Source organism: Bos javanicus, chromosome 7, assembly GCF_032452875.1.
Source record: "Bos javanicus breed banteng chromosome 7, ARS-OSU_banteng_1.0, whole genome shotgun sequence".
NCBI classification, from domain to species: Eukaryota; Metazoa; Chordata; class Mammalia; order Artiodactyla; family Bovidae; genus Bos; species Bos javanicus.
The window spans coordinates 14,583,873-14,609,474 of record NC_083874.1 but is presented as its reverse complement, the minus strand read 5'-3'; the positions used below and the strand labels follow the sequence as shown (position 1 = coordinate 14,609,474).

General features: G+C 53.4%; 2 protein-coding genes and 1 pseudogene across 2 annotated transcripts in view; 1 reads left to right on the top strand and 2 right to left on the bottom strand.

The window, feature by feature from the left end:
- The window catches only part of PDE4A (phosphodiesterase 4A), a 44,457-nt gene extending 42,893 nt beyond the window's left edge, over nucleotides 1–1,564 (bottom strand). The window contains exons 1-2 of the mRNA XM_061422124.1: nucleotides 1,418–1,564; nucleotides 570–769 (exon numbers count right to left, since the gene is read on the bottom strand). Coding sequence (XP_061278108.1) covers nucleotides 570–769; nucleotides 1,418–1,465 — 248 coding nt within the window. The 5' untranslated portion in view covers nucleotides 1,466–1,564. The remainder of the gene's footprint in view (nucleotides 1–569; nucleotides 770–1,417) is intronic.
- An 8,173-nt stretch (nucleotides 1,565–9,737) lies between these two features.
- CDC37 (cell division cycle 37, HSP90 cochaperone) lies at nucleotides 9,738–22,667 on the top strand. The gene is made up of 8 exons (XM_061422143.1): nucleotides 9,738–9,949; nucleotides 16,374–16,655; nucleotides 17,003–17,111; nucleotides 17,219–17,334; nucleotides 17,677–17,799; nucleotides 18,396–18,578; nucleotides 18,669–18,740; nucleotides 20,430–22,667. The coding sequence occupies exons 1-8, from the start codon at nucleotides 9,848–9,850 to the stop codon at nucleotides 20,583–20,585; spliced, it is 1,143 nt and encodes a 380-aa protein (XP_061278127.1). The 5' UTR covers nucleotides 9,738–9,847; the 3' UTR covers nucleotides 20,586–22,667.
- Nucleotides 22,668–25,174: 2,507 nt separating this feature from the next.
- On the bottom strand, nucleotides 25,175–25,274 carry LOC133252197 (U6 spliceosomal RNA; annotated as a pseudogene).
- Nucleotides 25,275–25,602: the final 328 nt, after the last annotated feature.

Here is a 25,602-nt window from a genome sequence, read left to right as displayed (position 1 = left end):
GCAGCCAGGACTAGCTCAGTCGTCTGGCTTTCAAATTCATCCTTGGGCCAAGAGGAGGGTTGAAGTACCCTCTGAGGACCCCAGATGAGAAAGAGCAAGGAAGTTCAGTGTGAAGCTAGGCTCAGAAGAAAGAAAAATGCCAGTCCAGACCACTCCAGTGTCCCACCATCCCCTTTTAACGCCTTGAAGAAACGACATCCTCTTAGAAAGGGAAATAGAGGTGCACACGGATTGGTGGGACGTGTACTCCCTAACCTGTCCCAGCTTTCTGCTTATGGGAGCATTCTTGCAGACTGGAGGGTCCAAACCCTTTCTAAAACCCTGCCCCTTGCTGGCGGAGGCAGCTGCAAAATGGAAGAAGGGGTTCCTCTAAAGCCTGCAAGAGGTGCCACTTGGGGGCGGTGGGATGTCACAACCTGATCCACCAAGCTCCAGGAGAACTTTCAGCTGGTTTTGCAAAACTCAGGAAGCCAGGAGCCTGGAGCAAAGGACAGGACTGGTGGCTGGAATTAGCCCAGCGGGCCCTGTTCCTCCATCCCACCTCCCAGCCTGGTCCACCTCCCGCCTACCTGTCAGCTTTGGTGATGGAAATTCGCGGAGGGATCAGCAGCGGCAGAGTGGTGGGCCGAGGAGGCAGAGGGACCCCAGGGTCCAAGGGCTCAGGCTCAGCCCAGCCTAGGCCTGGACCCGTGGAGAGGCGTCGGCGAGGGCGTCGGAGGTCAGCCCCCAGCATGTTGGCTCGGCCCGGCTCGGGGGTCTCTCGAGGCCTCTGAGGTGAGACAAGGGCGGGATAGGGGTACAGCCTGGTCAGGCAGCTCTGAGCTCCTCCCCGCAGTAACGTGCCTCCCTGGCCATCTGAGAGAGGCGCCTATGGGGATTAAGGCTTCTGTGCCCCGCTCCCATTTTAGCATCCCTCTCACAGAGGGGGCGTTCCCAGCTCTTACATTTGAAAGGTGCCCTTTCTCAGTCATAATTTTTGTGGGGTTCCCTTTTGATGTCTCCGTCCTGGGGCTTCTGGGGCCTCATGCCTGTAGTCCGTCCTCACCACGAAACCTTTCTAACACATCACCACCCTCCACGTCTACGAAGCCTCCTAAATGTATGTGGCCTCCTCCCTTCCTTACATCTGAGACCCTAAAGACCTTCACCCCCAGCAACTCTCCGCACCCACCCTACAATCCTCTCCCTATTGGGAAAACCCCTGGAAGGCCCTGCCTTCTAACCCTGGGCTAAGAGCCTCTTAATCCGGGCAGCAGCAGAATAATGAAGTCAAGGGAGTAAACTGAGGCACGAGGGGACAAGACTTGATGCCTCGAGGAAGTAGGGCCAGGCTTAGTGAGCAGCTGTGGTCACTAGGGGGCTCCCGACCCCCAACCCAACCCAAACCTCGTCCCCAGCCCCGCCCCGCCTCTCGCACCTCGTCCCCGGTTCCGGCCACCGACAGGACACTGCGACTCCTCTTCATTTCGCCAAACTAGCGTGCCTCGGGTGCTCCATGTCATGCCCCGGCTAGTGCCTCCTACAGGACCAGGCCAAAGGCGTCTACCATCAGCGCCCTGGGGCTCCCCCTGCGGGCTGAGCATGGAATCCACCTCCGCACCTCGCCAATTGCCTCTCCCGGGGCGTGACGTCAGCGGGTGACTGACGCACTGCCTGTTGGTGACGTCACACGCATGTTGCCAGAGCAACAGCTGACGCACGGCCGGGCTCTGAACAGTGTCAATGCCTAGATTGGCCACTGGGGGGCCGGGAGCCTCGGGCCCGGGTCGCCCCAGCCCCCACCGGTCCTCCTGCGGGGGCTTCCCCAGCCTGGGGATCCCTCAGAGAAGACCGGGAGCTCCCAGAGCCGGCCACGTGTGGCGCGTGGTCTGAGCTGGGGGCCGGAGGAAGCGTCTCCTCCGAGCTGTTGGGATTTTATGCCTAAACCCGAAATAGCTCCGATGTGCGGGGGCCGGGCGCAGCGAGACGGCGGTTTGGGCACAGATGGGGGACGCGCAGGCAGAGGCTCGCGGAGACAGACAGGGACGCGTGGAAATAGAAACAGACAGACAGGGACACAGACGCAACTCCCGGTGATGAGTGCGCTCTGCTGCCGGCAATCCCTATCTAAAAGCTTGGGGGAGGGGAAGCCTGGCTCGCTCTACCTTTGCACCCAGGCGCTGCAAATTATGGCTGTGTGGCCGTAGGTCAGTGCATTAAACTCTCTGAGCCTGTTTCACCTCTGTGAAATGGAATGATAATTCTTACAGGTTCTATATGAGAATGAAATGAGATCTGCTGCTAAGTCGCTTCAGTCGTGTCCGACTCTGTGCGACCCCAGAGACGGCAGCCCCCCAGGCTCCGCCGTCCCTGGGATTCTCCAGGCAAGAACACTGGAGTGGGTTGCCATTTCCTTCTCCAGTGCATGAAAGTGAAAAGTGAAAAGTGAAAGTGAAGTCGCTCAGTCCTCTCCGACTCTTAGCGACCCCATGGACCGCAGCCTACCAGGCTCTTCCGTCTATGGGATTTTCCAGGCAAGAGTACTGGAGTGGGGTGCTCTTGCCTTCTCCAGAAATGAGATCAGACCATATTGAATTCTTGAAGAACTGGCACTCAGTAATTGCTTAATAAATGCTATTGACATCTGAGCCTGCTGCTGTTCAGTCGCTAAGTCCTGTCTGATCCTTTGCGATCCCATGGACTGCAGCCCACCAGGGTTCCCTGTCCTTCACCATTTCCCAGAGTTTGCTCAAATTCATGTCCATTGTGTTGGTGATGCCATCCAACTACATGTCATCCTCTGTCACCCACTTCTCCTCCTGCCCTAAGTCTTTCCCAGCATCAGGCGTTTCCAGTGTGTCGGCTCTTTGCATCAGGTGGCCAAAGTATCTGAACCTGTGGGAGCCCATTAGAATCCACATCAGATTGTGACCCTCCTCTGCTCAGAGCCCTCCATGGCTTTCACCTTCTTCAGAGGAGACATCAAAGTCCTCAACAAGAGGCTCACAGAGTCCTGCATAACGTCTCTGTCCTCATTCCTCCCACTCTCCCCTAGGCTCACTCTGCTCCATCTACACTGGCCCCTTGACTGCTTCTGGACACACTTGGCATTCTCTAACCTCAGAGCCTTTGCACTTTCTGTTCCCTCTGCCTTAAATATCCACAGGTCCCTCACATCCTTCAGGTCTTCGTAACATCTCACCTTTTCAGTATTTCTCACCTCCCCACTGCTGTTTAAAGTTGCTAGCCCCTCAGGATTCCTGAATTTTCTTATCCTGGTGTATTTTTTTCATAGAATTTATCACCTAAATACATACTATGTAATTTACTTATTACATGTACTGTTGGTCTTGTTCTACCCCAGAATATCAGCTGCAGGAGGACAAAAATATTTTATCTGTTTTATTAATTACTATATGCCCGGTGCCTAGAACTGAATCTGGAACATAGTAGTCTCTTACTAAGTTTTTGTTCAATGTCGGGTTATTATTTTGAGGACTCAAGAGCATATTTATTAAGTTCCTAGAAAGTCTACTATGGACTGGCCACATTACTCCCTACCTTGGCTCTTATTACTTTTTCTTGCCCTATAGCTCTAGCTATAGCACTTCAGTTCAATGTCAACTGGTAGAAATGAATATAAACATCATCTTACCCATGCAGCACTTAGCACCAGGCAAGCTCATGACAGACAGCTGTTGAACAAATGGATGTATGTATGAATATTGTTCAATGGTCACCTTCACTTCTCGACCAGACTCAATCAGTCGGTGTTCTGGGCTCCCACTGCTGCTTATTCTGCCCCTATTAAAGCACTCATCATTTGAGGTTATATTTTTATTCCCCACTACAGCTCTGTGAGGGCAAGAAATGGTACGCATTCATCGTGGTCCCCTGCACATAGTCTCAGTGAATGCTGAAAGAATAAGTGAGGGAACAAATTAGCATAAAGAGAAAGAGGCACCCTCTCTTCTGTATGCAGACAGACCAGACACATATGCTCAGACAGGCAGAGAAAGGGTCACGTAGTAAGGACCAGGCTTCAGCTCCAATGTTAACATTGACCTGTATTCAAATCCTGACTGTACCACTCCTCATTAGCTGTGTATCTGGGGGCAAGCTTCCCAGCCTCTTTGAGCTTGTTTGCTGATCTTCAGTTTCCATCGTAAAATGGGGATAATATTCCTACCTACCTGAGGAGGTTGTTGTGAAGATGAAGTGAAGTAATGCATGTAAGTTTCTGAGCACAGTGCCTGGTTCCTAGTATGTGCTCATGGAACAGTAGCCACTAGCATAATAATATTATCACTGTTGTTGATTCAGTGGAGCTATAGACATATTCCCAGGTGACTCTAGTGATAAAGAACCCTCCTGCCAGTGCAGGAGACATAAGAGATGCCGGTTCGATCACTGGGCCAGGAAGATCCCTTGGAGGAGGGCATGGCAGCTTACTCCAGTATTCTTGCCTGGAGAATCCCATGGACAGAGGAGCCTGGAGGGCCACCAACCATAGGGTCCCAAAGAATTGGACACGAATGAAGCGACTTAGCAGCACATTAACAGAGATTCCTCCCATCCTCCCCCTCATCCCACTGGCCTCCTCCCTGTTCCTCAAACACTTTGAGCATATTTTGATCTTAGGGCCTTTGCGCTTGATCTTCCCTCCCCTGGAAAACCACCCTCAGATATTCTGTGCTCTTCCCACCTCCAATCTCCCTGACTCTGCCTTAATTTTGTTTTAGAATTATGACATTCTAACAAGATATATAATTTACCTATCCTTTTATTAGCTATTGCCTGTCTTTTGATTAAGACATGAGGTCAATATGTTGGTCTGTTTTGTCCCCTGCTAAATCTTCAGGATCTTGGACAATGCTGGTAGAGAGTAGGTGCTCAACAAATGCCTCTTGAGTGGATGAATAAAACCACTGGACTCCCTTATCTCCTTCACCTCTCTGCTCAAAGTTACCTCTTTTCAGAGGCCTTCCGACATGGATGTCTCCCCCTACCCCATCTCCTTCTGCCTCTCACTCAGGTTTGTTTCTCTCCTCAGCATTCATCGCCCCTGGGGTATTATATATTTCTGTTTTTGCTTGCCCTACCCCTTAGTTCCATGAGGTCAGGGGATTTTTCTGTCTTGTTCTAAGGCCAGCATCATGGACACATGACCTGAGCAGTCACACAGGGCCCCATGCTTAGAAGGTTTAATGTGCTACTGTCATGGTCTTGTCGTGGTCTAAAGTCTTACATTAAAAATTTTTTTTAATTAAAAAATAATTTTTGGCCACTCAGCATGTGGGGTCTTAGTTCCCCAACCAGGGATTGAATCTACTCTCCCTGCATTTGAAGTTCAGAGTCGTAGCCACTGGACTGCCAGAGAAATCCCTTAATAATAATAATTTTAAACTGGGGTCTTGCATTTTCATCTGGTCCTGGGCTCTGCAAAATTCTGCAGCTGATTCTGGCTGTATCCTCAGTGCCCAGAACAGCCCATGGTAGGTACTCAAGGATTTGTGGAATGAAGGAAGGAGTGGAGGAGGCCAGGGGGCGGAGGTGGAGACACACACACGCCACCACTGCCTGGACACTTGTGCATCTTTGTAGAAATCAGCCCTGGCAGAAACCTGGGCATGGGAGGCAGGTCCTCAGAAATTGGCTTGAGTGCCCAGGAGGTGGGGGAGCCGCTAAACCTGCCTTCCCCCAATCCTGGGCAGCAGCCCACTGGGGAGGGGAGTCCAGATGGCCAAGTAGGCTCAGGCTGAGGAGGGCCTCTTGACTCATCCAGCTGCTCAGGGCTCCTGGCCTGGCCTGACAGAAGCACTGGCTTCACCCAGCCCCCACCACCTTCAGGAGGACATGGCGATGGGTGGCCAGAGAGGGACGGAAATGACGATAAATGCCCTTGTCTGCAGCTTGCCCAGATCATTCAGGCCTAAGGAGGGACAGTGACTACCCAAGCTCCATGCCTTGGAGCTGGGAAGGACTCTCAGCTCCACCCCCTCCCCATGGGGCATATGTGTGTGCAAATGCATGTATGTGAACATGAGACTTTGTACATGGCTGTCCGTTTGCAACTGGACAGGTAGAACTCTCTGGGAGTCTGAGTATTGTGTAGATGAAAGCAGATCATACTTGCCAGGAGTGTGTGTATGTGACAAAGTGATACCACATCAGACTATGTGGGCATAAGGCTGGCTCTGTGTGTGTGTGTGTGTGTGTGTGTGTGTGTGTGTGCATGCACACATGTGAGGAGGGTGCCTACATATGGATGCAGAATCTTACACTGGTCAGAAATGTGGATTCTGGGTTCAGATCTTTGCACAGCCACCCAGTATCTATGCAGCCTCAGGCACTTTTGGTTCTCCAACCTGTATATGGTGTTTGCGTGACAACGTTTGTCTGGATCAAAGTGTGTGTGTGTGTGTGTGTGTGTGTGTGTTTGAGAAGTAATACAACTCTTCTGGGAGGTCTTCCTGGATACCCATCTCAAAGTGGACTCCTCAATTTTTCTCTTTTGTGAATTGAATTGCGAACTGAACAATTCAGTTGCTCAATCAGGTTCCATTCTTTTCGACCCCTGGACTGCAGCCTATCAGGCTCCTTTGTCCGTGGAATTCTCCAGTCAAGAATATCGGAGTGGGTTGCCATTTCCTCCTCCAGGGGATCTTCCTTACCCAGGGATGGAAACTGTCTCCTGTACCTCCTGAGTTGCAGGCGGATTCTTTACTGCTGAGCCACCGGGGAAGCACAGTTTGTTGTTATATATTTATGTTGTTGTTTCTTCACTGATTACTAAATGTCAGCTCCATGGGGGTAGGGAGTTTTGATCTGTTCACTGCTGTGTCCTGAGCACTGGGTACATAGTAGACACGGAGTAAATACCCTTTCAGTGGATGAACATAGGGCTGTGTCTGTGTGGTATGAGGAGAGAGGGGCTGATGTCATGGGTTCCTGGAGGGACCTGTGCTCAAGTCTGGTCTCTATTCTCTTCCATTCTTGGCTGTTCACAACCATTTCTTCAGCCATCCTCACTTGTATGGGAATGACAACATCCCATCAACTTCCTGTACTGCCTTTGATGACATCTTTCCCCTTTTCTGGGTCTAAGGGACTCACTTGCCTCATCTGTAACATGGGAGACAGGATGGGCTGGTTCATGACTAGCCTCCTACCTGACCTAAAGCACTATGAAAATAGTTTCAATCAAATTCCCTCTTTAATTAATTCAACATTTATTATGCACCTATTGTGTACCAGGTACTCTTCTAGACCGGCCCTGCCCCCGTGGAGCAGAAAGTGAATGATGAAGGCAGATACAAACCATAAAATCTCATTGAATCTTGGACACCCTCCCCTGAAATCACTCTCCATGCCTCATGGAATTTTAGTCTTCACAGTCTAAAATCACTGAGGGGTTTCTCTGTTCACATATTGATCTTGCTCCCTCAGCAGTCTCCAGGGTCAGCCAAGCCGGGACCCAGCTTGTCTCTTTGGTTGCTGTAGTCTGACCACCCAGCCACAGGGCCCTGACATACAGTAGGCACTTGGGAAATACGTGTGGAGTGAGCTTGAAAATAAATGACGGACTAATGCGGACTCGAAAACAAGACCTCCCCTAATCCTGGGTGAGTCATTACCCACTTTGCAGATGAGGAAATTGAGGCTCAGGAAGGCAAAGCCGTTTGCCCAGTCCCACAACCGCAGCTAAGCAGTGTGTGGCTGTGAGATGCAGCAGAGGAAGCTTGGGAGCCCAGAGGAGCATTCCCAGCCCCCCACCCCCACCCGAGAGATACCACACATCCAGCTGGAGATGCGCTGATGGGAGGTGGGTGGTTGGGAGGGCGAGGGACAGTGCGAAGCAACTCAGGGGTATCTGTCTCAGTCCCCAGGAGTGGAGATGCTGTGTTGGTAGGAGATTAGTAAAAGCCTGGAGCTGATGGGGGAGCTTCCGGCGCCCTGTCCCCAATTCTGGGAGCTGGGGCTCCTGGCACCCTGATTCGTTGGGGCCAGGCAGCTCCAGTCTCCGAAGCTAGGTAGAGACACCCCCCGCCCCCCCCCCCGCTCCCCCCTCCCCGAGCCTACACGGGAATCCCGATTCGGGGTCCTCCCTATACACCCTCAGCCTGGAGGCCAGCCTGCAGCCCTCAACCGGCTACGTGGGGGGCCCTGACTTTCTTGGGGGGCGATGGAATTCCCCCCTCCCCGCCCGGAGCCCCTCCCTCCCGGGCGCCAGGTCCCCCTCCCGGCCGCAGTCGTAGTCCAAAGCTTACCTTGCAGGGGGGCTGGGGAGGGGATGCCCCGCCCTCTCCGGCCTGGGGGGCGGGAGGGGACCGGGGTGTCCAGCCCCTTTGTTTGCCGGTGTGTGTGTGTGTGCTTGTGCGTGTGCGTGTGTGTGTGTGTGTGTGTGTATGTGTGAGATCGGGAGCCCCGCTGGGATGTAGGTCCGTTCGCGCGCGTACCCGGGCCTTGACGGCCGCTGTGATGCTGAACTGCCAGGGTTGGAAGAGGAGGAGGAAAGGGGGACTCCCCCGCCCTCGCCCGCCTACTCGCGGGTTTGAATGGACCGTGAGGGGGAGGGGCGGCAGCGGGCGGGCGCTTTTGTCCGGATGGCCCCACCCCTTCCCGGGGCCGGGGAATCCCCCACACCCCACCCATTTAAAGACCTTTACTCCTTTCTCTCCAGCGCCCCCACAAAGGCCTGCTTGGTTGGGGGGAATCTGGAATAGGCGCCCTTCACTCAAGTGGCTGAATCTCCTCCCATTCTCCCTGTCCTCCGCCCTGCGCCCTTTAATCTGAGATAATCCTGGCCCTAGGCTGCAACGCAGCCTTTTATCCCAGTATCAAAGCGGGGGTAGGGATATATGAAAATGTGTGGCTGCGGTCGCCCAAGCTCAATGTAATGGAGTTCTTAGAGTCCGGGACGAGGAAGGGGATCCCAGACGAAAGAGGGAGGGACTGCGAGGAGTCCCAGAGTACCTCGACGGAGAAAGACCCCCTGCGTGCGCACTTCCAAGCTCTTCCACCCCTCCCCCACCTGGCGCGGGGCACCAGCACTGGCCGCTAGTTAGACACTAGCGACACCCAGCGGAGGCATGGGGAACCGCCGTGGATAGGCTCCCGAGGCCCGTTAAGTGCGGTCGGGTGATTCCAGAGGGGGCGTGTATGCGCCAATCCCGGCTAAGGAGTGGCAGAAGATGGGGGAGGCGAGAGGGGAAGCTGTGGTCCGAGCCAGGGAAACACCAGTTCTCAAGGCAGGGCCACATCGCCCCCATCTAGGCTCCTCGAGGGCAGGGCCACAACCTTCCTTCACTTAGACCCTCCCAGAGCAGGGCCTTGTACCCCTTGGACTGGGAAGGTCCTTTCCCATCAGGCACCATCTCCAGCACAAAGTCCCTCTTCACAAAAGACGGGAGCGAGGTCTTTCGCCGAGGCCGAGCCCCAGCAGTGGGCTCAGGCTGACGTCACTGTGGCGTGGCTAAGAGGACAATCCTCTTTCTCAGTCTTGCCAACTGCCCCCTTTCCCAGGGCTGCCGTAAACACCCACCGTGGGGTAGCGGGAGATGAGGGGGGCTCGAGGTTGGCGAACCCACCAGTAAGTCCCCAGGAGGGGCCTAGTGGAGGCCGGAAGCCCGATGGGATGAGGTCTCAACGGACTCCCGAGAGCCGAAACACGTGCGCAGGGCTCTTTAAGAACTTGGTCGCCAGTGCCGCTGCTGAGGTTACTAAGGATGTGACGTCACGCGCGGGCGGGGCGTGCGCGCCCGGGCGGAAGCGGAAGGGGCGGGGCTCCGCGGGCTGAGTCTCAGTGCTGCCGCTGCCGCCGCCGCTACAGCTACCAGAGCCCTGGAGGGCTGGGCCCCGAGGCAAGATGGTGGACTACAGCGTGTGGGACCACATCGAGGTGTCTGACGATGAAGACGAGACGCACCCCAACATCGACACCGCTAGCCTCTTCCGCTGGCGGCACCAGGTAGAGCGCGCGCGCCCAGCCCCTTCCCCCACTCCCGGGACTCCGCTTCAGAGTTCTGACCCCTGATACTGCCGGGGGGGCCCAGCCATTAATACCTGGGATTGCCCCCTACAGCCTGGACTTTCCGAATAGCCCAGGGTTCCTCGATTCAATTCCGGGGCCATAGAATTGCCGGGACCCCTGAGTTCCTTACCCGCGATGCCGGCGCCCCCCTGTCCCCCCCTTTCTAGTTTCTTCTTGAAACTCCAGGTTGACCTGTACGGCATCTTTTTAGAATTTAGACTGCCAAGATAAGCTTTTGACGTGCCTCCCAATCCTGCTTGGGATCTTCCACTTACACCCAGATTTCTACCTCAGAATCTGGATCCTGAACCTAGTCGGGTACCCAGTTAAGATCTTGGCTGTTCCATGGCCCCTCCTTACCCCTGTGCTCAGTCGCTTCAGTCGTGTCCAACTCTTTGTGACCCCATGGACTGTAACCCTCCAGGCTTCTCTGTCCGTGGGATTCTCCAGGCAAGAATACTGGAGTCGGTTGCCATTTCCTTCTCCAGGGGATCTTCTCAATCCAGGGATCGAACCCGCGTCTTTTATGTCTCCTACATTCGCAGACAGGTTCTTTACCACTGGCGCCGTCTGGAAGCCCTCCAAAACCCTAGAGTTCCCGATAGTTTGTCTATTCTGCGACCTGCTTTTCTGGATCCTTATGGTTCAGATCTAGAAGTCTTACTCCTCTGAATGAAACAATTCTGTCTTCCCCTGAGATTTCTATTCCTGGCTTGGGACTCCAACCCACACCCAAGACCCCTCCCCTAGAACAAAGATTGGCACCCCCTCCCCCCAGGGCCCTCAGTCTCATCTAGGCCTGGAATTTTGAAACCTGGGTCCTGTTCAGAATGAACCACCACCTCCACCCTGATGGAGCCTCCGATTCCGGAGGCTTTCCTTCAGCCTTCAGTACTGTTAGACCCAATTTCCCATTACATCAGGAAACCCTACCCACGTGGCTTCCTGCCCAGCCAGAACCCCTGCCCCTCCTTGGTACCTCACACCCAGTCCCCGCCCACCCCCGAGACAGACTTCAGTGGGAACCTTTGCCAGCTTCAGGATGCCTCATTCAAACCCAAGTCCAGGACCCAAATCCACCCCATCTCCCTTCTGACCCAAACTTGGTGTGTTCTTAAATACCCACAATGACCCTGCTGTTACAAGGAACCCTCCCATCCTGATTCCAGATTCACTGCCCCTTCTTTTATCTATTTTCCCCCAAATACAGACCCCCAGAATCCCAAGTCTGTATGTTCTTTCGACAGCCTGCAAACCCCCCCCACCCCCCGCCCCCCGCCCAGCTGTGCTCACAGGCCAACAGAATGACTCTCCTGAGACCTTGTGTGCTAACTTCTTGCTCCACCAACTCAGAGCTCTTACACCCACATTCCAGGGGCTGCTCTGCTCTCACGCTTATGGCATATACCTCCTAGAACCTTCCAGTTAGGAAGGCCTCATTTTATCTTCCCATGTATCAGTTCGCAGTTGTTTATCCAGAAACTCCTAGAAGCGCCCTTCCTCATCCTGCTGAGACACAGTAACCGTGCCTTCATCTAGTCCCGGTTCTGGGTCCAACCCATTTCTTAAAGCAGCAGCCTCCTGGCTAGGGCTTCCCTGGTGGCTCAGATGGTAAAGAATCTGCCTGCAATGCAGGAGACCCAGGTTCAATCTCTGGGTGGGGAAGATCCCCTGGAGTAGTGAACAGTGACCACTCCAGTATTCTTGCCTGGAGAATCCCATGGACAGAGAAGCCTGGCAGACTACAGTCCATGGGGTTGCAAAGAGTCGGATACGATTGAGTGACTAACCCTTTCACCTGGCTAGTGTACCTGGTGGGCAAGCCACTGGAGTGGAAAAAGAAAGTTCTAGCATTTCTCTCTTGCCACATGTGACATTTTATGATGAAATATTGAAGCTCTCCGCAAAGCTCTAAAGCCTATTCTTGGGAACACCTATTCTGGTCACGTAGTTGATCTCTATCACCAGGTTTGGTCCTGCTGGTTTGGGAGGCCATGCCCGCTCCCATACAGCGTCCTCTCACCACGCCCGACTCCCTCCTGGCGCAAAACCTTTTCCTGTCCAACCGCTGAGGACCCAGGGCTGTCGTGGAGATGAGTGGAGGCAGGGAGCCTGGTGTCTCCAGCATGAGGTTCCGCTGCCAGTGACCGGCAGCCTGAGCTCCAGCCCTGCCACAGGACCATCACTGCTTTGGGGGAGCGAGCCCCCTGCCTCCATGAGACTATCGTGAAAATGAAATGAGATTAGATCTGGAAAGAACTTGGCTCAGGGCCTGGGAGGAAAGAGTAAGCAATACTAAGAGTGGAAGAGGGGATTAGCCAAAAGGTGGCCTGGTACCCTTGTGAGCACAGGCCTGCCCGACTGGGTTCATATCCTGCTCCTTCTGAATATCACTGACTTGCTGTGATCCAGTGAGGTGTTTTATTTTATTTTATTTTTTAATTAATTTGACCACACAGGGTCTTAGTTACAGTGTGCTGGGTCTTTAGTTGCAGCATGTGGAATCTATTAATAGTTCCCTGACCGGAGATCGAACTGGGGCCCCTTGCATTGAGAGCACAGAGTCTCAGCCACTGGACCACCAGGGAAGTCCCCTGAAGTGAGTTTTGATCGCTGTGTGCCTCAGTTTCCCCAGCTGGCGGTCTTAATAGTGCCTACCCAACAGGCTTGCTGTGAGAGCCGCCTTATGAATTTAACGTGTGTACTGCTTGCGGGACAGCACTGGAACGTAATAAGCTTTGTGGAAACTTTAGCTCCTGTCGTCATCATTGCTTGGATAATTCATGTTCATGGTAAAAAATAAAAAATAATCCCAAGGCTCCAGAAGGAGACAAGTGAGTCTTCCCAGTTCTAGCTCCCTGGCTCCCTTGCCCAGAAACAGCTGCCAATCCTGGTTTCTCTTGGCTTCTTCCAGTGAGCCGGGCGGCATCCAGGTTCTGTGAGCCTCGGGTCCCCCCTTTCTGTGTAAGGCAGGAAACAGGGACACCTGTGGCCCCATCTCGCCACTGAGGTTTCTGCCCTGCCCAGCCTGACACAGCCTCTCCCGGAGGTGTAAAGCCCAGGTTGGGCAGGCTGCCACCCCTAGCAGAGCAGCTCCAGGAGGCCTTTATTTAGCTTTGGCCTCCCTGGCGACTGCTCAGAGGATGCCGGGGGATTTTGATGGCCACCCAGCAGATACCAGCGGTGTGGTAGGTTCCTGATGTCCCCTGAGGCCAGCGGTGATGCCAATAGCCCCTTTCAAGGCGGGGGAAGGTTTCAGAAAGACATGGGCCTATCGTGAAGAAAGGGAGGCAGCAGCGGCTGCAAGGCCTTAAGGGTCTTGTCCACCCCTTAACCAAATGGGAAAAGTGAGGCTCGTGATTGGCCATGTCAGTCCAGTGGGGTGTGAGAGAAGGGCTCGGGTCTCCCGGTTCTCACCCACATGTGCCTGGCCTTGTGCTGGAGCCTGGAGATACGAGCTCGGGTAAAGCACAGAAGTAGGTTAGCAACCATTCTGGTGACCGTGGCCATGACGATGGTGAGGACAGTATGTTGCAAGCGGTTTCCTTGAGGTAACTCGTTTAATCCTCACAACAACCCTGTGAGGCCCCATTTCATAGGGCTTCCCAGGTGGCGCTGGTGATAAAGAACCTGCCTGCCAGTGCAGGAGACACCAGAGTCGTGGGTTCGATCCCTGGTTCGGGAAGATCCCCTGGAGAAGAAAATGGCAATTCGGAGGAGCCTGGCGGGCTGCAGTCCATAGGGTCACAAGAAGTCGGACACAACTGAAGCAATTTAGCACACCCGTTTCATAGAGGGGGACACCAAGGCAGGGGGAGGTGTAAGCGACCTTGCTAAGGTCACATTGCCAGTAGGTGTGGAGCTAGGTGCTCTGATGCGGTAGCAACTGCTCCCAGTTACCAGGCATGTGCTAGATATTGAAGTGCACTTTCTTGTTTGAGCCCCAGAAAGGGAGACTGTCCTGTTGGACAGACAGTGATGACAGCAGCCAGTGTGGTAATTGGGCTGACTGCGCGTCCAGCAGGGCTCTGGCCTGTACAGCCTCTTTCGTGTCTTCCAGTGCGAGCTCGTGAGGTTGGTGCTGTTGTCCGCCTCTGACAGATAAGGAAACTGAGGTTTGGGAATTGGCCCAGAGACTCCCAGCCATTATGTGGTGGCCGTGGGGTATGACCCTGGGTCTGGGGTCTCAAGGCTTTCCACCAGCATCTCATCATGTCACCTGATGATCACCGAGGGGCCTTTGGGGCTCAATGACTCTAGGAGTCTCGCACTTGGGGAAGGCTTTGTTGAAGCTGAGACTTGCGGACAAATCAGATGGAGCGAGGGGAGTTCCAGCAGCCAGGAATAGCACGTGCAGAGGCTAAGAGGCAGGAGAGAGCCGGTCCATTCGGGGAGCCACAAGGGCCGGCGTTGGTCTGAAACCCAGCCCCTCAAGGAACATTAGTGCCATTTGGACAGCTTGGGGCAGGAATTTGGGGTCCCCTCTGAACAGGGAGGGCTGTGGTCAGATGGATGCATTTCCAGGACTCTGGCAGCTTCTGAGCCTGGATTGGGGGGATGGGGATGGCATCTCTCAGGGTCCAGTGTGTGGCTCTGGGTTGAGCAGACAGTGCAGGGAACCAGGGGCAGGTGATGGAAAGCTGTGGCACCTCTCAGTGTTCAGGCCATGGCTCTGGGTTGAGCAGACATTGCGGGGAGCTGGGGGAGGTGATGGGGAACTGGGGCAGGGGTGGACAGTGACAGAGCCCCGTGACCCAGTGAGGGGTCTGGATGAGGAAGCTGAGATGACGTGCCACCACTCAGCTTGGGGTGCAGCAGAAGAGTTCTGGGGAGCAGTGTCTAGGATGGGGGTATGCAGGAGTTTGGTGGGTACCCACACTGGGCTTCAGAGGCATGTTGGCCTGGAGACAGCTGTGCAGGCCCTGCGGATCCAGATGCAGCACATGGGGTGGAGCACATTAGAGGAACGACTGGAAAGGAAACTCGTGGTGATTTGGTGGCAGAGAGGGAGGGAATGACTCACAGCAGGCCTCAGCTGGGGGCAGGAGGCAGGGGCGAGGGTCTTCCCTGAGGGAGGATACAGCAGAAAAATAGGTTTGGGGGAGCTCAGGTGGGGAGTTCAGTCTTGGGCACAGACCTGGTGGTGCCTGTAAGACACCAAGACAGCAGTGGCTGGAGGGCCATGTGGCCAGGGTAGGGTGCTTGAGTGTTACCGAGGGTGCTCCAGGCAGGAGGGGAGCCTGAGACCCTGGGGAGAGGGGAGGCCTTCTTCCAGCGTGTGATTATTACATCCAACAAGTCTTAAGTCCCTGCTGTGCACCAGGTTCCTGGGTCTAGAGTCACAAGAGTGATCAGATCCCCACCTTTGTGGAGCCCATCTCCTTGGAGGTGGACAGCACCCAAAACAGGGGAGAGAACTGTCACAGAATATTGTCAGATGACAAGTGCTGAGGAGGAAGATCAGGCAGAGCAGAAGAGGGGGCGATTGTGATCCTCAGCAGCATCAAGGAAGGCCTCATCTGGAAGGGACATTTTTTTTGAGTGCGCTGCATGACTTGCAGGATCTCAGTTCCCCATCCAGGGATTGAACCCTGGTCCCCAGCAGTGGAGCCTCAGAGCCCTAATCACTGGACCACCAGGGAATTCCCCGTAAGAGGCATTTGAAGATGATGAGGATGCAGGGTTTGGGGAGGTGAGGTAGATCTAAAGAGAGAACATTCCAGGCCAAGGGAACACACAGGCAGTGCAAAGGCCCTGAGGCTTGAAGTGAGTTGGGAAAAGGTGAGGCAGCCATTGTGGCTGGAGGGAGGGGCGGAGCAGGAGGAGATGAGGCTGTGGAGGAGACTGTTGTGCTTGGCTTTATGGGCTCTGGGGAGGACTTAGGCTTTTGCTCTGAATGAGGTAGGAGTCATAGAAGGTTCTTATTTTTAAAAATATTTATTTATATACTTGGCTGCATTGAGTCTTAGTCGTGGCATGCAAGATCTTTATGCCACAAGATCTTTGATCCTGTGTATTGCAGTACACAGGCTCTTTAGTTGTGACCTGTCAGCTTAGTTGCCCCAAGGCATGTGGGATCTTAGTTCCCCAACCAGGGATCAAACCACTTTCCCCTGCATTGGAAGGCGAATTCTTATTCACTGGACCGCTGGGGACGGCAGCCATAGAAGCTCCTGTGCAGAGAAGGGACCTGCCCTAGCTCAGGCCTACCTTAGGGGTGAGAGCAGGAGCCTGGAATCCAGTGCATGGAGGTTGGTGTGGACCTTCTCTGGGGTCATCCCAGGTGCCAACTGTGGAGAGCCTGGGGCCGGGGACAGGGCCAGGCTGTTCCCCAGAGTGACGGGCAGTGCCCAACCCTCAGGCCCGGGTGGAGCGCATGGAGCAGTTCCAGAAAGAGAAGGAGGAGCTGGACAGGGGCTGCCGCGAGTGCAAGCGCAAGGTGGCCGAGTGCCAGCGGAAGCTGAAGGAGCTGGAGGTGGCCGAGGGAGAGGGCGGCAAGGCCGAGCTGGAGCGGCTGCAGGCTGAGGCGCAGCAGCTGCGCAAGGAGGAGCGGAGCTGGGAGCAAAAGCTGGAGGAGATGCGCAAGAAGGAGAAGAGCATGCCCTGGAACGTGGACACGCTCAGCAAGGATGGCTTCAGCAAGGTGGGCGGGGCCTGGGCGTGACGGGCAGTGGGTGGGGGCAGGGAGCACTGCGCAGATCTAGGAATGGACGGATGCTGGCGGAAAGGGGGGTAGTGCCGGAGGGGAAGGGAGCAGGTGGGGGGCCCGGCCGGTGAGGCACCCCACCAGTACCCCTCCCTCTGATCTGCTCAAAGGCCCCAGTCCGAGGCCACGCCTGCCACGCCCACGCCACACTGATGTGCACGGCGCCGTCATCGCCTCCGCTGTGGATGGGATGGGCGTTGCGGCCGCGGCCGGCCCGGCCACGTTCGAGGCGCCCCGCGGCCGCAGCCTTGCCCCAGCCCACTCCCCTTCTCACCTCACCACAGAGCATGGTCAACACCAAGCCTGAGCAGGCGGAGGAGGAGTCTGAAGAGGTGAGGGAGCAGAAACACAAAACTTTCGTGGAAAAGTATGAGAAACAGATCAAACACTTCGGTGAGTTGGGCCCAGGCGTGGGCTCCAGGTGGGTGGTGCGCATGAGAGAGGGCCGGCCCTCTGCCTCCGGGAGGCCCTTGGAGCACCTCGCCATCGCCTTCTGGCAGGCATGCTGCGCCGCTGGGACGACAGCCAGAAGTACCTGTCAGACAACGTCCACCTGGTGTGTGAGGAGACAGCCAACTACCTGGTCATCTGGTGCATTGACCTAGAGGTGGAGGAGGTGCGTGCAGACACTGCCGAGTGGGGGGTGGGGAGGGCCCAAAAGGCTTTGCCTTTTTGTTTCTCTTATTTTTTAAATTCTATTTTTATCATTCATGTTTGTTCAGAACATTGCAGTAGGCATGAAGGGAAAAAGAATGCATTTTTAAACACTGGAGTCTAGTATAGGAAGCCATACCATTATCTCTTAGGAGGAAAAGGGCATTAATTTTACATTGAAGTTAAATATTAAGACTAGCGTCCAAGTAAGCCACGGATAAGGTCTAAGTGCAAGTTGTGTTTTCACACAATGAGGGCTGGGGACAGGAGCCCGCCACTCGGTAACACTGTCCTCCCTTCGCAGAAATGCGCCCTCATGGAGCAGGTGGCTCACCAGACCATCGTCATGCAGTTCATCCTGGAGCTGGCCAAGAGCCTCAAGGTGGACCCCCGTGCCTGCTTCCGGCAGTTCTTCACCAAGATCAAGGTAGGGAGGTGGTCCTCCTCAGGGATCCAGCCTGCGGTCCACTGGGGGAGGCAGATGCGTATCCACTCGGACTCAAGCCCCTGTGATCAGAATCTCATCCATCAGCAGAGGATTAGTCCGTAGAGGAGCTGGGTAGTGGGTGGCTCCAGTGGAGATTTGGAAAGCCGAGCTGGCAGGACGTGCTGAAAGTCCCAACCTAGGTGAGGGCCGGAGTCATGGGCACCTGTGGGTTTCTTACCTGAACACCGGAAGAGCACAGCTAGGGGAGATTCAGGGCAGACCTGAGGATGATCGAGGGTAGCTGTGTTGAGCTTGAGGTGCCTTCAAGACTCCACAGGAAGACGTGGAGGAGGTGGGTGTCACAAGTCTGCAGTATAAGCGGACATTCAGTCAGATGCTTGTAAGCACAGGGGCATAAGGTTTAGCTCAGAGAAGACGGAGGAGGCTAGACAGAGCAGAGGAGAGGCCTGAGCCCCAGAGTACCCATGATTTAGTTCAGGACCAGCTGTGGGGAGCCCTGGGATCCCTGAGTACCTGCATTGGGAGGGTCCTGGGCTCCCCAGTCTCCCCTGGTGAACACCCTCCCTCCCCTGCAGACTGCCGACCGCCAGTACATGGAGGGCTTCAATGACGAACTGGAGGCTTTCAAAGACCGCGTGCGGGGCCGTGCCAAGCTGCGCATTGAGAAGGCTATGAAGGAATACGAGGAAGAGGAGCGCAAGAAGCGGCTTGGCCCCGGCGGCCTGGACCCCGTCGAGGTCTACGAGTCCCTTCCTGAGGTGAGGCTCCCCAGACCCTGGCAGGTGGCAGGTGGGCTGTCAGTGGGATCCCTGGGACCTAGGCCCTGACCCCACCCCCTGCACCCACAGGAACTTCAGAAGTGCTTTGACGCGAAGGATGTGCAGATGCTCCAAGATGCCATCAGCAAGATGGACCCCACGGTGAGTAACCACACACCCAAGCCCACCTGGTCAGGCAATGTGTCTCCCCCACCTCCTCCAGCCCTGCTGACCACGTTGCTGCTGGCAGTGTCCCTCCTGGCTTCTCAAAAGAGCCAGGGAGGTTTTGTCACCTTGTGGCTGGCACACAAGACAGCCAGGCTTCATGCCCCATGCTGTCTCACTTTTATTGAGCAGCTGCTATGTGCCCAGCATCTAGATTGAGCGTCCCTGTCCCTGTGGGCTGTTTGTGAGCGCACCCAGCTGACTCCACCTTTGCCAGCAACTCAGAGAGGCCTGCTCCACAGTCTCAGTTACCCCATCAAACCAGTATCTCTCAAAAACATATTAACTCACAAAACCTGTGGGGAGGGCCAAGTACGTGGTTGGCGCTGGTGAACCTCAGCTCTTTGGAGCAGTAACAGCACTGGTAGATAAGTACCCTGAGTTTTAATAAATCTCTGTTTAAGCCCCTTCCTGCTGCTTGGCTCACTGGTTGGCCACACTGATTCCCTCATCTATAAAATGGATCTAGTCTCTAGACCAGCTCAGGGTTTCTAGAAGCTTCTATGGGGATAAGCATGTAGACCAAGGGTCTTCAGAGAGTCTGGCTCAAAGGTTCACTGCCTGTGTGTAAATAAAATTTTGTTGGAACCGCAGCAGCCAGGCTGGTTTATTTTCATCTTGTCTATAGTTGATTTTGTGCTGCAGCCATAAAATTGAGGTGTGATGGAATGAGAGGTTTTGACAGGGACCACAGGGCCTGCAAGCCAAAAATATCTGTTGTCTGGCTTTTTATTTTTTTTTAAAAAGTTTACTGACCCTTGTTCTAGACCTGCACTTAAAATTTGAGTTGTTTGTGCTAAGTTGCTTCAGTCATGTCTGACTCTGTGACCCCATGTAGCCTGTCAAGCTCCTCTGTTCATGGGATTCTCCAGGGAATACTGGAGTGGGTTGCCATTTCCTCCTCCAGGGGATCTTTCCGACCTGTGAATTGAACCGGTGTCTCTTATGTCTTCTGCATTGGCAGGCAGGTTCTTTACCACTCGGATTCCCAGGTGGCTCAGACAGTAAACAATCTGCCAATCTGCCTGCAATGCAGGAGACCTGGGTTCCATCCCTGGGTTGGGAAGATCCCCTGGAGAAGGGAACGGCTATCCACTCCAGTATTCTGGCCTGGAGAATTCCATGGACTATATAGTCCTGGAGATCGCAAAGAGTTACACATGACTGAGCAGCTTTCACTTCACTTCTTTACCACTAGTTCCACCTCGGAAGTTAAATTTGAATTAAAGTTAAGTAAAATTCAGGGACTTCTCTGGTGGTCCAGTGGCTAAGACTCCACGCTCCCAGTGCAGGGAGCCCAAGTTAGATCCCTGGTGAGGGAACTGGATCCCACATGCCACAACTAAGACTCAGCTCAGCCAAATAAATGTATTTTAAAAAAATAAAATAAAAATTCAAGCTCTGTCCTTGCCTTGCACCAATCACATTCGAAGTTCTCAGTAGGCACCCACGTCTGATAGCTGCCATGTTGGATAGCACAGATTACAGACATAGATTACAGTTTACCCTCCTCCCAGACAGCTCTGATGTAGAAAGAGCAGAAAGTGGGCTTGGGGATGTGCAGGGGACAGGGGTGCCACCAGCAGGTGGCAGCCCAGCCTCACCCACCCACTCTTCTCCCCACAGGATGCGAAGTACCACATGCAGCGCTGCATCGACTCAGGCCTCTGGGTCCCCAACTCCAAGTCCAGCGAGGCCAAGGAGGGGGAGGAGGCGGGTACTGGGGACCCCTTGCTGGAAGCCACCTCCAAGTCAGGCGACGAGAAGGATGTCAGCGTGTGACCTGACCTGGCCGCCGCAGGCCCCTGTGCGCCCCTTTTCAGAAAACAAAAATAGATGCCATCTCCCCAGGTCCAGGCTTCCTCCGCTTTTGCTGCTCCCCAACCTAGCCCGGAGGGGCCCTCCCACGCCCCTTCCACCTCCCCCCTCTCCCCCAGCCCTCATCCAAGTCTTTGCTTTGAGTCAAAGGGGCTTCACTGCCTGCAGCCCCCCATCAGCATTAAGCCAAAGGCCCGGGGATCCAGGGAGGGGCAGAGGTTGCCAGGTTGGTCCATGGGGTGGGGGTGGGTCCCCAGCCAAGGGGCCTGCTCCAGTCACTGTGGGCTGTTTTCACTGTTTGCCCGCGTCAAGTCTTCTATATAGTAAACAGCAATTATCTTCCAATAAAGGATTTCAGATGCTCTGTGGGGCGTCACGAGGGCTGTGGGCACAGCTCTTCTCTTGGGGGTGGGAAGGGACCTGTGAGTGTTGGCAGTTGGGCCTGTGACACTCCTGGCTTTGCCCTCCAGCAAATGGGCTGTGTCCCCCATCCACACTCCAGGCTCTCCCATCACCTGGAACCCTTCCTGAGGTCACCTTTGGATCAGAGCTCTCACCCCGCCCCCATGAAGTCTTTGGCTCCTCCCATTCTCCTAAGCCCCTCCCACCATCCATTTGGGAGCATCACCCTCCACTGTGTCTTACCTTCCACGGGGCCAGCACTGCCTCCAAGATTGATCTTGAGTCTGTCCACTGCCCTTCACTCTCCACCCTGGTCCAGGACCCGTCACCTCTAGCCTGGACTCCTGTCCCCAGCCTCCTGTCTCTCCACCCTCACTGGACCCCAACAGGCAGGGAGCGCCTGTGAACATGAGAGTCCCAGCACATCCTGCCCCAGAGTAGAAGCCTAAGTTCTTGCAGCTCATGGGGCCCTGTACCATCTGCCTGGTCCCCTCCCTGCCCTCATCGCCTCGTGGTCTCCCACTGCCCCTCTCACCAACTCCCTCCTCTCTGCTCCTTGAGCACTTTAAGCTTCTCCATCAGTGTGGCCTTGGGCAGCTTAATCAGCCTCAGCATTCATCTCTGTATAGTGATAGAAATGTTCGTGCCTTCTTCCCAGGGCTGTGATGAGGAATGAGTGAGATGAGCAGGTGCACATAGCACCTGGTACTCATGCTCAAGATCTGGGGCCCGGCATGTCCCTGTCCCACACCCTGAACACCCTTCCCTGCAGTCTTCCTCTACAAAGTAATATTTGGGCCCCAGGAAAGACTTAAAGAATAATATCATAAACAAGGACACAGTTTTTAAGACCTGAAGTAATTGAGAATCCAGTTGAAGCCCACTACCCGCCCCTTCTGGGGGACATCACCACCTGGCTGGTGCTTCTCAGTCTGACCAGAGCTCTGGTCCCTCCTGGAAGCTTCCTTGACTCACCTTCTGAGTCATCCCTCACATCCAGCCATGTAGCTTCTTCACCTGCCTGGCTTTGCCAACCTGTGTATTGCTGTCTCCTTTATGCTGTGAGCACCACCCGGACACAAACTGAGTCTTGGTCCTAAGATGATCCCAGCCACCCTCACAGATTCTGGCCCTCAGTGAATGCCTTTGTGCCCAAGGTGATTGCCACCAGAGGGCAGTAGTGAACTGCAAACAAGTGGTGTTGCCCGATGCTTTTCATACAGATTGAAATGGCAGACTTCCCTGGTGGTCCAATGGTTAGGACTCTGTTCTTCCAGGTGGGGTGGGGGATGGGGTGGATTCAATCCCTGGTCAGGGAGCTAAAATCCCATACGCCACATACATGGCTGAAAAATAAAGATTTTAAAAGTATTTAAAAATGGCAGATCAGAGGATTGGGGAGACCCTCCTAAACCTCGTTTATCTGAGATCAATTCAAAATTGTGAGCTTTTTAATTCTTTACCATGAAAACTTTCAGAGGTAGAATCTGTATTTCTGGTATTTCCTTTCACCTCGGCGTCCAGTACAACTCAGCACTGCTGTTACTGATCCTTGACTTAAAATTTCAATATTTTGTTCATCATGGATTTTTTTTCACATTAATGGTGTTTTTGGAAAATATTACATTAAAATATTTATCTTGATTACTGAGTTGGTGACCTCTTTCTTTCATGCCACATGTACCTCACCCTAGCACTGTTTAACGTTTAAAACATCAAATGATATTGAGATACACAGTAAAGGGTCTTCCCTGGCAGTCCAGTGGTTAAGACTCCGGGCCTACACCGCAAGGGGTGTAGGTCCCATCTCTGGTTGGGGAACTAAGATCCCACATGGCCCGTTTCCTTTGTGGCTCAGTGGTAAAGAATGCCTGCTAATGCAGGAGACAAGGGTTCAATCCCTGATCCAGGAAGATTGACTGGGCACGACGTGGAGCAACTAAGCCAATGCACCACAACTATTGGGCCTGTGCTCGAGAACCCAGGAACTGCAACTACTGAGCCACGTGCTGAACTACCGAAGCCAGTACACCTAGAGCCTGTACTCTGCGGCAAGAGAAGCCACTGCAGTGAGAAGCCCAGGCAATGCAACTAGAGAGTAGCCCCTTGCTTGCTGCAACTAGAGAAAAGCCCACACAGCAACAAAGACCCAGCACAGCCACACACACACAAAAAAGATCCCACATGCCACAGGTCAAGGCAAAAACAAAACCAAAAAAAAATCCAGTTCCCTGCCCCCAACCACGGGAACCCACTGTCTCTGGTGTCTTGTGACTTCTTCCAGGGTTTCTCTTTGTAAGATCAAATGTAATCTTATCCCTTCCGTTCTTTCTACACAAAGCATAACACAGTGCAGTCAGTGACGCATCTTCCTTTTTTCATTGAACCCTGTGACCCCGCAGATCTTTTCTTATCAGTCCATCAGCACTTCCTCATTCTTTCTACTCTGATAGCCTGTGTCATCTCAGCATTTATTTCACCAACGGTTTTTTTGAATTAACGCTTGCAGGTTTGTTGGTCTGCTTTTACAAGCAACGCTGAGAGAAATACCCTCCTGCAGCATTGCTCACAAGGGCAGGCATCCTACCTAAAGAGTAAGCTCCCAGAAGCAGGATTGGCTGAGTCTTAGCGGCAAACAGAATCCCACCCAAAATGTTTCACTAAACAAAATGTAATGATGGGGACTTCCCTGGTGGTACAGTGGATAAGAAGGCTTCCCAGGTGGCTCAGTGATAAAGAATTCGCCTGCCAAGCAGAAGACCTGGGTTCAACCCCTGGGTCAGGAAGATCCCCTGGAGAAAGAAATGGCAACCCACTCCAGTATTCTTGCCTGGGAAATCTCATGGACAGAGGAGCCTGGCGGGCTACATTCCATGAGGTCACAAAGAATCAGACATGACTTAGCGACTAAACAACAACAGTGGATAAGAATCTGCTTGCCAATGCAAGGGTCACCAGTTCAATTCCTGATTCAGGAATATCCCACAAGCCGAGGAGCAACTAAGCCTGTGCGCCACAACTACTGAGCCCTTGCGCCTAGGGCCCGTGCTCTGCAACAGAAGCTACTGCAATGAGAAGCCCACCCGCTGCAACGGAAGAGTAGCCCTGGATCGCCACAAATAGGGAAAGTCCACACGCAACAATGAAAACCCAGTGCAACTAAAAAAAAAAAATATATATATATATATATATATATATATATTTTTTTTTTTTAAGTGTAATGATGTGAGTGGGATAGGAGGACCAACAGCGGATTCATTTTCTGGAGCTGCTGTAACAAATCACCACATTTAGTGGCTTCATCACAAACAGATTACCTTACACTTGCACAGGTCAGAAATCTGACATGGGTCTCTTCGTGCTGAAATCTAGGCACTAGTAAGGCTGTGATCCTTCTGGATGTTCTGGGTAGGATCCATTTCCTCTGTTTCCAACTTCTAGGGGCTGCCTCCATTCCTTGGCTCACGGCCACCTCCTTCCATCTTCAAAGATGGCAAAGATGGGGACTTCCCTGGCTGTCCAGTGGCTAAGGCTCCGAACTACCAATGCAGAGGGGCTCAGGTTCGATTCCTGGTCAGGGAACTAGATCCCACATGCCACAAGTAAAGATCTCATATGCTGCAGCTAAGACCCAGTGCAACCAAGTAAACAAATTCCTACCCCCCCAAAAAAAATGACAAAGATGACATCATGTCATTCTGACCTCTTTTTCTGCTTTCCTCTTTCACTTGTAAGACCTTTTTTTAAAAATACATATGTACACTTAATTTTTATTTACTTATTTATTTTTGGTTGTGCTGGGTCTTCGTTGCTGTGAGGCTTTTTTCTAGTTGTGGCAAGTGGGGGCTACTCTCCAGTTGTGGTGCCCGGGTATCTCTTTTTGTGGAGCGCAGGCTCTAGTCACACAGGCTTCAGTAGCTGTAGCACATGGGCTCAGTAGTTGTGGCTCCTGGGCTCTAGAGCACAAGCTCAGTAGTTGTCATGCATGGGCTTAGTTGCTTCACAGTATGTGGGAATCACCTTGGATCAGGGATCGAACCCATGTCTCCTGCATTGGCAGGCAGGTTATTTGCCACTGAGCCACAGGGCAGCCCCTAAGGACTTTTGTGATTACCTTGAATCCACTAGGCTCATCTCTCTATCTTTTTTTTCTTAACATGCAATGATTCAGGCATTTGCATATCATCTTTGTGCAGGGGCCAGGCTAATCTCTCTATCCTTCCAATTTTAGTACACATGCTGCTGAAGCGAGTTTGCTAATCTTTTTTTTGGCCACGCCACTCGGCATGAGAGATCTTAGTTTCCTACTCAAGGATGGAACCTGCAGCCCCTGCAGTGGGAGCAAAGAGTCTCAACCACTGGACCAACAGGGAAATCCTCATTTTAACTACTTTGATGGGGTACAGTTCAGTGGTGCTAAGTATGAGAAATTCTGTACCCATTAAACATTTAACTCCCTACTCCTGAAATATCTGTAATTTTGTGCCTGGCTTATTTCACTCAGCATAGAGTTTTCAAGATTCATCCATGGAGGACTGTGTGTCAGAAGGTCTCTCTCTTTTTAAAAAGGCTTTATAAT

Excerpts from the sequence above, each read along its gene's own strand:
- CDC37 (XM_061422143.1), top strand. The coding sequence starts at position 9,848 with ATGGTGGACTACAGCGTGTGGGACCACATCGAGGTGTCTGACGATGAA. Across the intron at positions 17,800-18,395 it reads AGTTCTTCACCAAGATCAAG|ACTGCCGACCGCCAGTACAT; the intron begins GTAGGGAGGTGG and ends CCTCCCCTGCAG. Across the intron at positions 18,741-20,429 it reads TCAGCAAGATGGACCCCACG|GATGCGAAGTACCACATGCA; the intron begins GTGAGTAACCAC and ends TTCTCCCCACAG.